This window comes from Takifugu flavidus, chromosome 17, assembly GCF_003711565.1.
Source record: "Takifugu flavidus isolate HTHZ2018 chromosome 17, ASM371156v2, whole genome shotgun sequence".
Lineage (NCBI taxonomy): Eukaryota > Metazoa > Chordata > Actinopteri > Tetraodontiformes > Tetraodontidae > Takifugu > Takifugu flavidus.
The window spans coordinates 8699153-8716785 of NC_079536.1; the positions used below are offsets into that span (position 1 = coordinate 8699153).

At 43.4% G+C, this 17633-nt stretch overlaps 1 protein-coding gene across 14 annotated transcripts in view; it reads right to left on the reverse strand.

Annotated features, from left to right (window-relative positions):
* sema5a (sema domain, seven thrombospondin repeats (type 1 and type 1-like), transmembrane domain (TM) and short cytoplasmic domain, (semaphorin) 5A) overlaps positions 1-17633 on the reverse strand; it is a 91560-nt gene that overhangs the window by 25696 nt on the left and 48231 nt on the right. For all 14 annotated transcript variants that reach the window (XR_008946831.1, XR_008946829.1, XR_008946832.1 and 11 more), the window contains 6 exons: positions 14760-14964; positions 12355-12562; positions 11221-11338; positions 9446-9627; positions 7539-7682; positions 2254-2401 (listed from right to left, as the gene is read on the reverse strand). Coding sequence is in view for 10 of the 14 variants with exons in the window: in XM_057012815.1 (XP_056868795.1) it covers positions 2254-2401; positions 7539-7682; positions 9446-9627; positions 11221-11338; positions 12355-12562; positions 14760-14964 (1005 nt within the window). In the remaining 4 variants the exon portion in view is untranslated. The remainder of the gene's footprint in view (positions 1-2253; positions 2402-7538; positions 7683-9445; positions 9628-11220; positions 11339-12354; positions 12563-14759; positions 14965-17633) is intronic.

Here is a 17633-nt window from a genome sequence, read left to right on the forward strand (position 1 = left end):
GTCCAACTACTCATAACTTTCTTTTCAGAGGACTGCACCTTAGATAAATCACTTTTCAATACGAAGACATGTTTTTTACATTGAGTGCGACGTTGGGGAGGATGGGGTGGGATTAAACACAAGGTCAACCTGCTAGAATCTGGCTTCCCCTTCATTCTCCGCCTCTCCAGCATCTCGGGGGGATTCCAGCCTACATGCACAGGAGTGCTGATGAAGTCGCAGTCAAATGTCTTCTCGCATCAGCAAAGTGAGACATTGAGCACCTTGGGACGAAATATTTCTATGTGTAAAGCCTATGCTTGGGGCGATGGCACACAGGACAACATTAGGTAGCGTTTAAAGCTAAATCACCTCTTCTGTTTTCGGATCACAGCTACAGCAACATTTACTTCAGATCCAAAAGTAATTTTTGGTAAAGCTGAAATGTCCCGAACTTCTTCTGTATCTGATTCACTTCAGCGATCAGTAAGAAATCAGACAAACAACATGTGCCTGGTTTTGAAATGAAGTTTCAAGTATTGGTATTACTCATGGGGCCTCGTGTCTGACATTTGTGTGAAACACGAAGCAGATGTAAGCTCGCCACTGTTGATCAACGCCTGGATGCTGGGACATCAATGGAACAGCGTGTGCACAATATGTGCACGTTGGAGACAATTGTCACATCCGGTCTCAGCAGGGTGTCGGGTCCTAAAAAAGTAGCTGCGACAACAGAAGCGTGTGTCTGATTAAAAGCGAGTGGGTGTGTTTAATGTAGTTAAGTCAAATGTAGATGTATCTGGGGGAAGGAAACGCTGACAGATGGCACATTAAAAAACAAACTACATCACTCTTTTAACTTTTTTGTGACGGCATTTTTCTTTCTTTGAGCGCCGAATGCAAATTAAGTATCAAAGGAAGGCATCATTCTCTTTCAAATGCAGTTATACCTCACGCAGCGTTGTGTTTTACAACGTAGGAGCGTAAAGTGCTTCATGAGCCAACACCTGTGCCATTAAGTGGCAGCAAATTCTACCTTGATCTGAAGGAGCACAAGTTGCCAAAGCAGTAGAAATCCGAGTCCTCGGCGGAGCAGAGACCATACCTGTGAAAGTGGTGTGTAATTACAGCCCTGGTGGCCCCAGTTAGGTCCAGGTACCCAGTGTTCAAAGAGTGAGGGTGAAAAGAGAATTCAAGTAAAGCAAATCAGGCAGAACGCTGACACCACCAATGGAGTATCAGCTAGCAGCTGTACAGCCTGGGTGAAAGGGACAGAGCTGCGCTGAGCTTTAACAGGTTGATCTCTTGACCTTTGACACTGACCCTGAGTCAGCATGTCATTCTAGAATGTTGCCTCCTTGTAATGACAGCGAAACCGTCCCCCCCCCCCCCCCCCCAGCAGACGCCTCTGAATCCTCAGCGACAACTCCCACTTCTGGGGTTTTCCGGTTATATCGAAAATACCCACGATGCAACACAGTCGTAAATGAGCTGCATTCCAATGATGCCTCAAACCCCCTTGGTGTGCCGTGTCAAAAATAGAGCCGCTACCAGATGAACACGCGCAGAGGCCCACGCACCACCAAAAGTTACTGAGCGAGTACTTAATAGTGACTTAATGAAAGGTCAGCCATTTTATTTAACTGTTCCAAACTTACTAATGTGAAATGGGCAATTATAGGATATTATATATGCTCCTGAGGTTGAGAGGGCATGTGTGGGATGGATCATAATGCTGGCAGAGTAATATTGAGCTTCACAATGGACCATTACACAACCTGTGGGATGGGATGTGTTCTGCTGCCTGTAATCTGGGTTATTAAATGCTGCTTTATCAGCATTTATCAGTTTTTTTTAACTGTCTACAACAAGATTTGTCAGAATTTAAACAAACGGCATCTCCAAATCTTTGGCTGTAGCTCATTTTTTTCCAATGTTACAGCATTTTAAGCCCACCCTGCATCCACAAGCCCCTGACCTATATTCTTTAATCCATTTGGTAGAGGGACATGAGAAAAAGCTGGTGTAAAAAAATAGCAGCAGCACAAAGACAAATGGACACATTTCAGCATTTCCTTGCATCATCCGAGCGTTGGGGGAAAGCTCTGTGGTGGATATTATCCCTGCTCACACATGGGAAATGTGAATACCATCTGCCTGTGTGGTATTGGTGACAGGTTCTGCGATGGCCAGAGGATTTAGGGGCATTAAATGTTCTGACTGTTAAATGTGCCGACTGTTCAGGAACTCAGAAGATGTCACCGTGTGACGTACCTGACCGCACCCAGGACAGTCATCGCCATTCTCGCAGGTTCTGCGACGCGATTGGATGCCTCCTCCACAAGCCACTGTGCAGCGTTCCCATGCCGACCAGGCTGACCAGTAAACATGCGGAGGGCAGGGGAGGTGCTCGTTGCAGTACCTGTGAAGGTAGACAGGGGTTCAAAAGGGATTCACTTTGATTTTCTAACTAGTTTTAAAGCAATCAGAAAACTGTTGTCATGGTGACCTGGTGTCCAGGCTACAATAGTTCTACTAGCCTATATGTGTCAAACTCAAGGCCCACGGGCCATATCCGGTCCGTAATACAATTATATCTGGCCCGCGAGATCATTTTACATTTATCTAATATTATTGTTAATAATGGCCCAGCGTTATGAAGCGCTGATAACAGACAAACTACAGATCCCATAATGCAGCGCAACAGCTGCCTTGCCTGATAGGTTACGTACCTGGGAACATTCTCGTGTCATTCAAGTCAAGCGTATGTTAATGCTTGCAAACCTATTGTAACATCAAACCTTGCCCTTAACAATGGTGAAAAGAAAAGTTGATTCTGAAAACAGAGCCTTTCAAAACTGATGGGAGGCAGAGTATATGTTTAACACTGCCGGTAAATCCGTATTATTTGTGGAGCTAATATAGCTGTAATTAAGGAATTTAATCTAAGAAGTAACTTTGAAACAAAACATCAAGACAAGCTGAAAAAACTGAATGCAGAGCAGACGCTACAGAAAGTAGAAGAGTTAAGAAGAATCGTAATAATCTGACATCTCAGCAGATGTTTTTCACCAGAGTGAAAATGCAAAATGAAGAGAAGTGGCAGAAGAGTTAACCAGATCAGGCCGGCCATTTACCGAGGGAGAGTTTCTGAAGAACTGTATGCTGAAGGTGTACGACGTCTTGTGTCCAGACAAAAAGCAGATGTTGGCAAATGTAAGCCCGAGTAGAAATACAGTTGCTGATCGGGTTTGTGGGTTTTTGCTAGAAGGCAAACTTTTATTTATATTTCCTGGGGTTTTTGGACCATGCTCATATTTTGAATTTGTTTGATTTTGACAGGAACATTTTTGTGGACAGCAGAAATATTTAAAGATATTAATATATTTTTTAAAGTTTAAAAAATGGCCCATGAGCAAAGCAAATGTTGTTTTTACTTATGTTATGTTATTTACTTATGTTTTTTTTTTCCAGCATGTTCATAGTTGTACCTCTTTATAATTTTGACAAGAAATATATTTATATAGAGCAAAGTATTGTAAGTTATATAAAGTTTACATTTTTTTTTATTGTAGAATAATATTCCTGTCTGTTTTTATTCCTATTCGTGTTCAAAAACATTTACTTTTAGTGTGTTAAATAAATGTTTATCCTGTTCGGCCCGCAATCTAAAGTGTGCTTTGAGTTTTGGCCCCAGGTGCAATTGAGTTTGATACCCCTGTACGAGCCTATAACTAGAAACAGCCCAATCTTCGAGTGATCTCTGGACAATCTATTTTTAATTTAAGAACAAAAGGGAATTTATTTATGAACTATTTAAATAGCAGTCATGCTGCTTCAGACCAATGAGCGGCATGAGAAGAGATGTCAAAGAGTTTCAAAAGCCGAGGTTTCTGTTTGCTTTCAAAGAGAATAACCAGTTATTACCTTGTGTTATGTTTCAAATAAATCAAATATCAGATACTGTTTTTATTTCCACCCACATTACTTCTGGTCCAGGAGCCTATTATTCAAAAAAACTCTGGAGTCTAAAAATGTTAAAACTGAAAGCCAGTTTCACCGAAACTTCTTGTTACCTTAAAAAACCAATGATTTCTACTACTTTTATTTCTGTTTCTAACTGAATAAAAAACTTCGGAAATTGATTTTTTTCAAGGTCAGAAATACAGAAATAAATTACCTGAAGGAAACAACAATTGATACTGCAGCCCCCGATCACATAACTCCTGTACTGGCGTCTCTTCATTGGCTGCCCATTAAATTTAGAATAATTTTTAAAAACCTTCTTTTGACCTACAAGGTCCTCAGAGGCCTAGCTCCATCCTACCTGGTTAGGGTTAGGGCTAGTGACACCTTACCAGCCCAATAGACCGCTCCGCTCTTAGAATGCTGGTCTAGTTGTGGTTCCCAGAGTCTCCAGGAGTAGAATGGGGGGCCGAGCATTTAGCTACCAGGCCCCCCTGCTATGGAACCAGCTCCCTGTCCAGGCACGGGAAGCTGACTCCACTCTACTTTTAAAATTAAGTAGGCTCAAGGTTTCTTCCTGTTAAAGGGGAGTTTTTCCTTTCCACTGTTGCTTGTCTGGGGTTAGGCCCTGGGATTCTGGAAAGCATCTTGAAACAATTTTGATTGTAAAAGACGCTATATAAATAAAGATTGATTTGATTTGATTACAGGAGACAAAGTTGTGTAAACACAATCGAGTCGCCCTCAATCTAATTTTAACATAAGGTTTAAGTTTAAAGGGCAAGTTTTAGGTCAAAGAAAAGCTGGGATACTTCCTGTGATTGTGTCATAATGGATGAGGCATTCGCATCATTTGACATGTTCTTATTAAAAAATGGTAAGTGCTGCTTACTGTCATTACCGACTCGTGCGCTGCACTCTCGAGAACGAAATGACAGAAGCTCTAAGGTGTATCTTGCCCGTCTCTGGGTTGTCTTTAGTGGAACGGATTCTTTAACTGGCAGAATGGTAACTGCGCTGGGAAAAAGGGTTTTGTGACCTTTCCGAGGACTTGAAGTAGCTTCAAAGGGTTCCTACCACAAGACAGGGATGTCTGAAAACACCCGTAAATTTCTAAACAAACCCCAGCATATTTTTGGCATGTGGCTCTGAGCCTCATGGGACAGTATGGACCTGACCGTTGCTGCTGCAGACGTGTCTGTTGGACAGTTCTGTACACGTGTCATTCCTGTGTCACACAAGCACATGTCATCTATGAACTTTATAAACCTTTACATGTGTTGCGTAAATCACTGGCAGGACCTATTAAGTCAGTCAATTGCATGTTTTTATCGTAACGTCAATAAGGTCAACATCACCAACCTGCCACTTGGGGAAAACTTGTGCTAAAATAGCTTTGATTTGTGTCTCCTCCCGGGATTCTGGCTGAGTAATTCCAGTCTACAAGTCCTAGAAGCTCCTCTGCTGCGAAAGCTAGCTCAAAAGGAACATTTGGTAAACAGAGGTTGTAAAAATCCTTAAAGCAGAGTGCTCCTCTTCCACGGTTCCTAATCTGCACGCTTGTAGCGGGATGAAGGGAAACACGTGCGGGAGTGAGGAGCGGTCTCGCAGAAGCTTGAGGAAATAAGAAGACATACAATTCATGCATCACAACTGGTGCGCCGAGTCGATATATTCCTGCAGTGCAATGAAAAGCTGAAAAGATCGATTCCAAACAGATTTAGGCCTTCAAAGTTGATGCTCCCTCCCCAGTTTGGACAAATCAGAGGCTTTAGTCTCAGTATTTAGACTGATCCCTCGTTCTTTAGATACGGGCTTGCAGTGCTGAGACAAAAAAAGCTGCTAATTACTCACTGTGGACTGTGTAAGCAGTGTGGACCATGTCAGTTTGCTGAGGGTAATACCGACAGAAGGTTCATTAAAGCGAGCGTAATCAGATTTAAGCCCACTGTGCTGCTGTGTATGGGATTTAATTAGGGGGACAAGTACATAAAAAACTTTACAGGCTTCAAATAATCAAAGACAAAAGAAAAGGATCAGGCTTCAACAGAACTAAAACTATTATTTTGCAGTAGGCATCTATCAGCAAACAATCAAACATCACGACAGATCACGACCCTGCCAGAGTTTAGACATTACCAGAGAGGTGTGGCCAACTGTCAATAATGGTGAGTCTGGTGCTAATGCCAAGAAAAAGTCCAGAAAAGGTTAAAAAAAACATTGTGAGCCCAGTCCTGAGGAGTGTACGGGCAGTTTATACTTCAGAGAGCTTGAGGTAAGTTAATGAATGTGTACACTTCAAAATCGTTACTGCTCTTCAATTTGTGTCACAATACACGTCCGTTTATCGCTCCCACGCATCAGTTTCTCATCCTGAAGTTTAAAGGAGGGACAGCTGCAGTGTGGCGCCTGCTAATGCTAATATCGTGGGTGTCACCATGTTTAACAGATGCTTTAAAAATAACAGAAAGTTGAAGCCTTACATCACTATGTATGCAAGTACTAAAACATGTAAATCAGATCAGCATCAGATCTGACTTATCTAGATATGTTAATACCACACACATGCACGTTCTGACAATTCTATCCTCTCTTCAATTCTATCCTAGGCTCACTCGGTGAAATCCTAGCTCATCGCCATACTTTAATTTCTTCTGCTTCACTCTTCTTCCCACTCCTCACACCCCCTGACCATCCTCCTGCCCTCAGAACTGCTCCCCAACTGATCCAAGGTGTTTTGAAAAGCTGCATGTGGGGAGGAGAGATGAAACAAAGGAAAAAAGAAAACAGGGAGGTATTGTAGAAAATGGCCTTCTGTGGCCTCGCATGTCATCCAGAGTATTTTTGGGTCTCCTTTTTGGTAGGTTTACGTGAGAAAGTGGACCATGGCAGCCAATTCATATTCTCCTTTGCCAGAAAAGAGGCTCTGGAGCATCATGGGAAGGTGGGGGATTACAGGAGGGGGTGAGGTATTGAAAAGTGCAAAAAATAAAAAATAAAAATGGAGATGGCGGTGAAATAGAGGTTCAGCCTTGAAGGCTGACTAAGTGAAACCTCTGAACTCTATTTATTTGCCTTCTCTTTCTCATTCATGGTGGGATTTGAAATAAAAACCTCAGCACGGTGCCTTCCAGACTGCTTCAGTTCAGTGGGAAACACCAGTTTCTATTAAAGAGGACTTGAGAATAGTCAGAAAGGCACCTAACATTGTAATAGAATTAATTTGGCAACAAAGTTAGCAACAGCATTGACATTATTTTTTATCTGGGCTGCTTTTTATGTCTCTTTTACTTGTTTTTTTTCCTATGCTGTAAATCACCCAGAAAGCTCACTGACATCAAGGTGATTATGCAATACTAAAGCCTGTGAAGCCCCAGAACTGAGGGCTCCATCTGTGTCTGTGAAAACCAGATAATTAGCCAAGAACAGGCGCTTGCTTTAATTGGCTGCCACCATTAGACAAAAGTGGAGGTTGGGTGAGGCCGGGATGAGGTGTTGTACGTCAAAATGGAAGTGATGGAATCGCATGCATACAAGTACAAAGGGCATGTCTGCTGTGTTTGTAGGAAAATATCAAGAGTGAGGGGTTCTACCTCTCCTCGCGGTTCTGGCCCACGCACACTCGTCCACCGTGGCGCGGGGTCGGGTTGCTGCAGGAGCGCTGGCGGACTTGGAAGCCGATGCCACAGCTGGTGCTGCAGGGAGACCAGGAAGTCCAAGGAGTCCAGGCTCCATTCCTGCAGAGAAGAACCAATTTTTATTGTGTTTAATTAAAACAAAAAGGGGAACCAGAACCATGGCTGCCTCTCCTTTCCTTTCCTCTCCTCTCCTCCTCACCAAGTAGATCAGTGATGTTATTTCTTGTGTAGTTTTTCTGCCCCCCCCCACCCGTATCCATCTACAGGTATCACCGCCTTCATAGTTGTATGCTGACCTACTGACCCACTCAATTCTACCATCAGTTTATTATAGTTAATATAATTAATGTATTTCATTGATCTCTGCCTAGTCTCTCCTCTACCTGTACCCCTACCCTTCTCCTCTCTCTACCCATACCCAGGAGGGTCCTCCTATATGAGCCTGGTCCTGCTCAAGGTTTCTTCCTGTTAAAGAAGAGTTTAACCTTGCCTCTGTTGCTTGTTGGGGGTCATGCCCTGGGATTCTGTAAAGCGCCTAGAAACAATTTTGATTGTAAAAGACGCTATATAAAGACTGATTGATTGAGATTGAGAAGCAACTTTCAGAAAGTGCGTTTGATCCTTTATGTGAAAGTCTGAATGTAAACCCCGATAAACAGAGCCATTACTCATCATTAGCGTGACAGACGAAGGACAGAAGGGTCCACGCATGCTCTGGTGTGCTGCCTGCCTAATTATTGATAATGGGAATTAAACATCATTTTAATATATAAAATTGACATTCAGGTGAAAAATGTATTACCGTAATTTCCGGACTATAAGCCACTACTTTTTCCCTACACTTTAAACACTGCGGCTTATTTATGTTTTTTTTCGTGGCGCACTATCACAACTATAGTGAATCAGTCATTTTTACTAACCCTCATCAACATAGAAAATACTAGAAGAAAAGCATATGATGCAGCTTTTAAGTTAAAAACAATCACTCTGGTGGTTGAAGAAGGAAATCGAGCTGACGCACGTAATCTTGGCATACATTACGGTAATCAATGGCGAGAAGGTGGAGACGCCTGCCTGAAGAACTGATCCAAAGCAAAAAGATGAGAAAAGCTTTTAGATGTAAACAACGCAGGTGGCCCGAGCTTGAAAACGTTCTGGAAGACTGGGTCAACACACAGAGAGCAGGCGGCCGCGGTGTTTCCGCAGTACAAATCTGACTGGATGCAAAAGCAATCGCCACCGCAATGAAAATAGAAGATTTTAGAGGTGGGCCATCGGGGAGTTTTAGATTGTTCATTGTTTGAGTAAAAAAGCATAAACAACGTTTGTGTGTAGCTGATACAAACGTATATTTCAAGGTAGCTGCATTACAGACACCTTTAGGAAAAAAAAGCATTTACTGGCTGTTGTTTCTTACCTGTCTGTTTGTCACTCGTCAGTGACTCGTCTCTTACAGTAATAAAAACATACACCGGAACTGAATGTTTTCGATTTAATTTTTCATATTACTACACGGGATACCTGCGGCTTAAAATCCGGTGCGGCTTGTATAAGTACAAAATTGATTTTCTTTCTAAAATTAGATTATGCGGCTTTTAATCAGGTGCGCTCTGTAGTCCAGAAATTACGGTAATCATACAAAATATAATAGAAAGAAAATTGAGAAACAGCATAACTCATAAAAAGGAAGGAACCACAGTGGTATCTCAGTTAATTTTAAAATATGTGTCACATTTGATAATTTTATCAAATCAACGGTAACTCAGCCTAATCAACACTTTTATGTGAATATGCGATCAGACGTCTGTCGAAGTGAGAAACCGTCAACTGAATATTCATAATTGGTAACCATAGCAACTAACCTGGAGCAGTTGGCTACCTCCACGTTAATACCCTGGCACTGTTGGCCACCGCACTGAGGGGCGGGGCTATCACAGGCACGTGTCCGACACAGACAGGAACCGGTGCTACCGCCGTCGTTATGGCTGCAGGCCGACCAGCCAGACCAGGCTCCAAAAGCTCCATCCACGGTCACATTTCGGATCTGTTCACAATGGAAATAAAAGCACTTTAGAGTAATGGCTTTTCTGGGAAATTGGCCACCACATTAGTCTGATGCTCTTGGGAATACATTTCCCTGGAAGCGCAGGCTCAAAGCTATGGCGGCAAATGGACGTGGAAATCAATTTCCCCCAAATAGGTGTGAAAAATAACTGGATCGCCTAACCTTCGGTGCATCTGAAAGGCGAAAAAAGGCGTGGTAAACATGAGGGAGATATGATGAGAATCCAGAACCGCGGGCGAAACAAACGGCGTGCATAGACAACATTCTAAAGGGCTGAAGTGAGCAAGTAAAAGTGACAGCATAAATAAACTATCCAGAGCAAAACAAAATGAAATCGCAGAGGCGGTGAACTACAACTGATGTCCAGAGCATTTGTGCAGATACGAGCTGCCTTTCAGAGTAGTGTGGACATAATATCTGCTTTGCTCTTATTTATAACTGCACTCAGTTTGCACCTATAGGGATCACTTGCCTGCGCTTCCTCCATCATTCCAGGTAAACTTTATAATCTGCCATGAGCATTTGCTCCAAGTTATACACAGTATGGTGATTGCTATATTTAAAGAGGTGATTCATAATTTGCATTGAAAAAGAGAATATTTACTATCTCAACCAGCCGAATGGACGCTGCACACATCTACAGTTGCATGACCATGAGGTTGAAATGTCTGATTTACCTATAGAATGTGGGAATGGTGATGAAATCCGATACTGGAACGATGGAATTTTACTCTTATGAAAAAGCTGGAGGTGAAACAACAGTTTAAAGTGGATAACGGATCCTTGACTGCTCCCTGCCCATTCTAGAGGACATTGCTAGCTCCTGCTAATACAGCAGAGCTAGCAGCAGCATCACATCCCACGCCTGAGCGAGAATACACAACAGGTATTCTGTTCTGTTTTACAGGTCCTTTGACCAGCTTTACCAGAGACCCCCCCCATTTCTCCCCAAAATCAAGGTCATCCTAAATGGTTCAGACCTAGTATGACCAGTATGAAGCGAGCACATCCTGGCTTGAACCCCTCCGAATTAATAATTATCATTTGGACTGCATGCAGTGATGACCTGGCAAATTTTTAATGTAATAATAATAGCATGCATGCATGACTGCAGGTGTCTGTAAATATTTTTTAAATTCATTAGTGTGTGAGTGTCTGCCAGTGCTCCACTGACAAGAGGCGTAGGTGGTGCTTGGCCAAATATTTCTGCTTGTAATATGCACAGAGGATCACGCTGCCCTCTGTGACTGGTTTAAAAATGATGTCCGAGGAGCAGGGCGAGAAATAAAGCCGAGCTTTTGCTGAAATTGATCGGCTTGTCGCCTGCTAATACCACTCACGAAGACAGCGAATGCTAAAGTGAACAGACGCGCTGTTGTGCTAATGAATAAGCAGTCAGAGGTGAGTAATTGAGGTGGTGTGTGTGTAACTCCCATTAAGTGAGAATTCCAGTGAGTTTCAGCTGAGATGGGATCAATTCGATTAGAAGGAAGGATATTTTCTATACTGGATTTCAAATTAGAGGCTCAAGCAAAGATAAAAGGAAGACAAGTTCACAAGACAGCAGCTCACAGGGCATTTGGTGATACTCTGCTCCCACTGGCTCATTCTGACACTCTCTTCCAGGGTGGTGCATTTCTTCAACAGCAGGTCCCAACCACAGTATGGGTCTCTGGCTCCAACACAGGCTCTGCAGGGACAAATCAGGTTCACTTTTATAAGAATACAGGCACCCCTGTGCTGTGACAGGTCATCGGGAATCATGCAGATTAAAAAGGAGGAAAACATGTGGAGAAAGTTGGTGCCAAGGATGCAAAGGATGAAATGGGAGAGATAAGGTTGTCACAGAGCCTTTGGCAGACGAAAGGAGAGAAATTGCAGGTAAGGAACGAGGTTAAAAAATAAAATACGCTGTTCATATTTGTGACTATAGACGTTGGTCACTTCCTGTCCTTGCATTTAGCACGATCTCTGCATCTGTCTCTGCTGCATCTTCTCCAGGTTGCGTGGAAAAAAGCCTGATGGTCCCGTTTCATGTGCAATGACTTATCAGTGAGCCCGGAGCTGTGTGACGCGTCCCCAACCAAATATGACCTGGATTGTTCCATGACAGTGAAACGTGAAAGCCCATCCTTCGCATCCATCCATATGAAAGGTTGACGTAGCATCTGGGTTGGCTAATAAAAAGCTGAGGCGACACAAGCTGGTACCTGTCTTTCATGAGGCAGAGAAGCAGAACAAGGGTTCTAATATTTTAGCTAAGCCTCAGAGAAGCGTCAGAGGTGGATCCAATAAGCTGCACTGAGGTTTTCATGGGACATTTAAAAAAATCCTTTAATTCTTTGTCACCCTTTAAAAAACTTAACGTGAACAAAACGGTGTCAACGGACAGCTAACGTACATGCAGATGGAGGTCACCATAATCACATGGCCTCAAACGTGCACGGCAGAAACGACTCTGCTCAGCATTGGCCGGGGGATGGGGGGGACGTCCATGCGAGGAGACAGAGGGCATCTGCAGGCACCAGTGGCCTCGGTGAAAGCTGATTTACAGGCTTTTAAATCTCAACACACACCCCTGACGAAAGCACAGGCCTGGCTTTTTCTGATAAAAGCGTGAGTTTAACAACTTTGTGCACATGTTTGTTTTTGACACTTGAGATTGAGATTTATTCTGTGGTTGTGTGCATGTGTGTGCGCTCTCACTCCCGGCTCTTGTGGTAGCTGCATCTCTTCAGCGGGATCTTGATGACTTGGTCCCTCACGCCCACGTACAGCTCGCTTCTGCTGTGCAGGATGAGCACGCTCCGGATGGGCTGCCGCTTCCTGGGCGGGAAGAGCTCAATCTCCTCCAACAGGCAGCTCCCGGTGGAATGATTGAGGGGGGACAGCACCTTCCGGATAGTGCCATAATCTGGAAGGGAAGGAGCAGGTGGATGGAAGAGTGTGAATCAATGGGAGGACGGAGGGCATTTTGTTTGTACGAGAAACGGCGAAGGGGGTGGAAGGGGGAAGAATGGAGGAGTGGGAACAGGAGAAAACAATAAAACAATACATCCATATGTATTAGCCTAGCGAACTAGCATCAGCTACACACACTGGACTTGCTCCTAAAATAACACTGTCAGGCCGACCGATGGCAGCCGCCGTCGCGAGCTTTGCCATGCCATCAAAACAAGACACGGAAGGGAATTTGTTCATCAACAGGACACGCGTGGTGGACCAGCCTACTTCCTGTTAAAGGAACAAACCAGAGAGGAGAAGCCATTTTGTAGTTTTGACAGTGCGGAAAGGTTACTCATTCCAAAAGCTCCCTGACCTTTATTTAATATGCTCAGTGCCAAGCCATGAAGATGTGGGACTGTGGGACTTTTTTCCCCAGACAACCAAAACAAACAGCATTTATAATGCACTAACCAGCCCCCAGGGTGAAGAAATAAAAATATTTATGTGCAAAATAATCCCAAAATAGGAAAGGTGAAATGCTAATTGAGAGTTCCTAAGTGTGGAAGGTAAAACTTCTGGTTTGGCCACAAGTAGATTTGGAAAATACATTTATTTATCTGCTCAGTAATACATTAGTAATTGGCTGTGAATCGGACATACTTTATTGATGTTTTTTCTTTTATTTATGATAGGACGGTCTCCAAACTTCCCTATGAGATTACGGTACTTTAACCTTCAATACATTTTTGCTATAGCAGAAATAAATGAATAAACCTGTTTCATCAGAACACAGTAACAGAAATATAAACCTTATCATTTCATGATTGTAGTTTTATGTCTGCACCCTTTTGTAAATGATACCAGTCATGATGGCAATTAGCAAATACGTAGCTGAAAGTTCAAAAACAGAACTGCTATGAACTATGAACCACAAAAAGCCCTTTTTAAAAACGTATTTTAAATAAGTTTTATTGAAATTCAAAAAGACAAAAGAGAAATAAAAAAAACCAGAATCCCATGGAATGGAGGACTCAACACCTTTGCAACCCTGCGTGAACGTTTCAGTTCTCGGCTCGATAGCCGCTCATTAAAGAGCATTCAGCTGTTAATAACAGGATGTGACTGGATTGCTCAGTGGATTTGGCAGCGTTTCAGATGTTTTCATTAGCGTCTGCTTATTGTCTGGGGAACTTTCAGCACTGGACGGCTCCAGTTCGGCGCTACATTGATCACAGTGGCGTGCAAACAAGAGGGAGTGTGGAGCCGATAAACTGGAGCAGGGGGTGTGTGAATTCTTAAAATAACACCAACTTTACAGCAGGAAGATAGCATTGACATTTCTCAGCGGCCTTACGGTACATTAGCGGAAGGAAAGGGGCCGCGGACTCTTCTTGGCCCGTACTGTCGTAATCCACACCGTTACATAACAGACGGCGAACACTAACACATTCATGTGGGAGTTTTCTGACTCTATCAGCATCACTTGTCACACCAGCCTGATCAAACTGTCTGCTGATAAGCTGGCAGCACCGCTGTGCAGTTCAGACAGGGACTGCACGGAGCAATAAAGTCTGTTATCAATAACCCATATTTCTTCTCTTTGGCTGCTCCATCCCTAATGGTTCCTAAGATCTCTTGCTGCTTTCATAGGTTTTATATGTATGCATGTGTCAGACATATGGAGCTAAAAAACATGATCAGAACATTCCAGCTCGGCTTTGATGTTGCTTCAAAGCACCGATCTATCAAATTGCAGTTTTTTGTTAGCATTTTGTTCTCAGAGCTGAAAGTGCATTACAATCATGAAAATGTGTTGCATATTTATGATTACCCTTTTTTCCCCCCTGTTTTATTTTCCAAAGTATTTTCTGTTATTTCATTAGAACACAAACATCGATGTTGAAGGATAAATGTGGCTCTGGTCTTCTTCTCATTGGTCAGATTTAAATCCAGCTCCATTCGTTTGCCTTGCAGAATTAATTTCATTCTAATTAGAGGGCAAAGGGCCTCACAAATCGCCAGTCTATTTTACCATCCCCTAAAGGGTGAAGGATTATCATACCCATAATTCAACACCCCTGACTATAAAAAATGCATCATCGGTACATTTCCCTGCACAGACAAATCAATAATGCAGAAAAAGGAACTTGGCAGTAAGAATGTACCTGTAGCGAGGAATATGATGTGAAACAGCACGTCTTTTCCCTGCACCACATCCACGGCCACATGAGTGAAGCGCACGCCATCCTCCATGAAGTAGGGGACGGGGTCCACTGGCTGGACCACCTCGTGCATGAGCAGAAACTTCTGGGCATCCTGCAGGTTCCTCTCAGTCAGGTTCACGTAGGAGCCTGAGTCGATGGTTCCACACTGTGGGGGACGAAGAGGACGAGCAGATAAATCAAAGCAGAGCGCGTGAGTGAGAAGATAGACGACTGAATTATTAACTGAATATGACCTTAAAATCGATGTCTTGATTTGAAGTACACAGCCGTCTCTCATTACAAGCGTCCTCATATGCATTTATGTCCTTAATGGGTTTCATTAACATGCTGATTGTTTTTCATTTTCATCTTCCCATCATTCTAATGTGTTTACGTTCCAGTCTTTAGAATAACATCTTTCTATTTTTGAAATTATGCACAAACAAATGTGGTCGCTGGTAGCACAGATGGCAACCAGATCTTGAAGTTCAGACAGGCTGATTGGAGACTCTCGCCTGAGCATAATTGACAGTATTTATTTATTTTTTTTAATAATCCAGGGAACATTTGTTACTGAAAGTTCAATAAAATTACCTCTTTATGCTGATGACTCATAAGTTTATCTTTCTTTTAATGCTCCAAATTTAAAAACTTTATTCAATTCAATCACAATGCATTATTAAGTCTGTAGCAATCCGTTATGATGTATTTACTTTGCACTTATTTCTATTAAGATATCTGCGCTAAAGTAAATCATGACACTGTAGTCTGCCACTGATAGCTGCCCCTTTATTACTGTTTTCAGGACAGACAAATACGGGCTTAGATTTTCTTGTACTAGAGAAAATGTTGTGTTGGGGCAGTTTTTCCATGAAATGCTACGAGAATTCCCTGGACAGGGACTATTTTCATTCCTCATAACATCGTGCCTTTTTTTGTCTTCTTCTATGCAGGCAGAATGAACCAGTTAAAGAAGGGTTGGATGCTTTAAGCTCAAGTATGTGCGTTGCTCTCAGAGAGCAAATTTCCCACTCAAGCTCGTCTAACAGAGCACATCTGCCGCAGAAACAAGATAATGATGTGGGCTTTAATTTGTTGTCAGCTCTCTCTGGCAGGTGGGGTCGGACCTTAGCCCCTGCTGACTTGCTAAAAAATCGGCAGTGATGCGGACATTTTACACAAATCAGCTCTTGGCCTTCCCTCCGCTGACAGATGGGAGCGGGCTTCCCGGAAATGGGCAACAGTTCACTAGGCGGCGGCAAGTTAAAGACCCAAAGGATGCAGCAGCGTTCATGTAGGTTGTGTGTTTACATATGTCTATGGTTTGTCCTTGTGGTGGGCGCGTGTACACAAACACTCTGCACGGTGGTAAGCAAAGCGTGGATTCCAGCGGGTGGGGGTCCGAAACACGCGCAAACTCGCCAAGAGATGAATGCGGCGATTCACCCGGCAAGGTGAGGGACGAAGCGCCGTTTGGCCGAGGCCCCATCGAACACTCAGACGTTCCCCCGCTCATCATCATCAGCTCTGCCAGGATGATGAGGGCTGCTGACAAACACTCCTATCACAGGACAGCCTCTGCCAAATTGGGTTCTGCTAAAAACAGGCTCCGTCTGATGGATCCCTTTAATCAGATCTGGCTAACCGTCGACCGGAGAAAAACTTCGGAATTCAGAGTTTAACCCAACATGACACTGGGACAGTAAACGTTTTAATTTTTTTTTTTTTTTTACAGTGTGATAGAAGATCTATAGAATGGTATTAGTTTCCAACAGCACATCACTTTCAGCCTGAATAACTCCGCCCGGATCAATCCATGGCGCTAAAATAAACGGGAGGGGGGGATCCGTGCACATGGGGAATAAATCTCTCAATCAATGATCAGCGTGCCTGTTGAGTGATGAGTCTGCACTGGTAATTATTACTATTTGGCAGCAAGCCGCTACCCTCTATTTGTATTTGTGTGCAGTAAATACGCGCGGCGGATGGATTTCGCCGCTGCTGCCTCTGTGCAGGGGAGACGAGTGCGTGTGTGTGTAAAAAAATAAAAAAAATATAAAAAAGAAGCTATAAATCCTGCGCTCGTAAATGTAATCCTCCCGTATTGACAAATGCTTGATGAAGATGTCACCGAAACCCAGATAAAGCGCACATCGGTCCAGTGGCGAGGAGCCGCTATTGTGTCGAGCTTAAATGGGAAAGAAACCATTTCCTGGTTCCTGGTGGTGTATAGGCGCTGATATAGGATGCATCTTCTTACAATGAATGGTATATCTCCGGTCAATCTCTGATTTCTTTTTTTGTTAAAGTGAATGATGGCTATCGCCCGGCTAGATACCACCAAACAATCCTGCGTTTGTCTGCTCGACAGGAACGTGATTGAGGGCCTAAGAATGGAACATGAAAGAAAGACGTGTGCCATCCAGCGGCAGCCAGGGAGTTCAATCCCTTTGAAGAGAAGCTACGCGGATTAGCTGCTTCGCTATCCACTAAGCCTGTGACAACTGAGAGACACTCTGACTAATAAAATATTTGCTCCGTGTCACCGGCACAAAGCAACACCTAAATGGCGGGATAAGGTGGTGCGGCTCTGCTCGGATTTCCCCTCCGCACATTAGCCGCTTTTTACGTTTAAGTGGCACTTGTGAAAAACAAGGAGAGTTTATTAGCACGGGCTGCGGTTCAGCGAGCAAGGCCACAAAACGTCCTCAAAGAATTATTGTCTCATCGTAGAAATCAGCGGATTTTATAACGAGCACTCGTAATGTGTGTGTTCACGAGGATAAAGCCGGTGATTGAGGGCGAGAGGGGGAATAATGAGACTGAAGAGCTAAC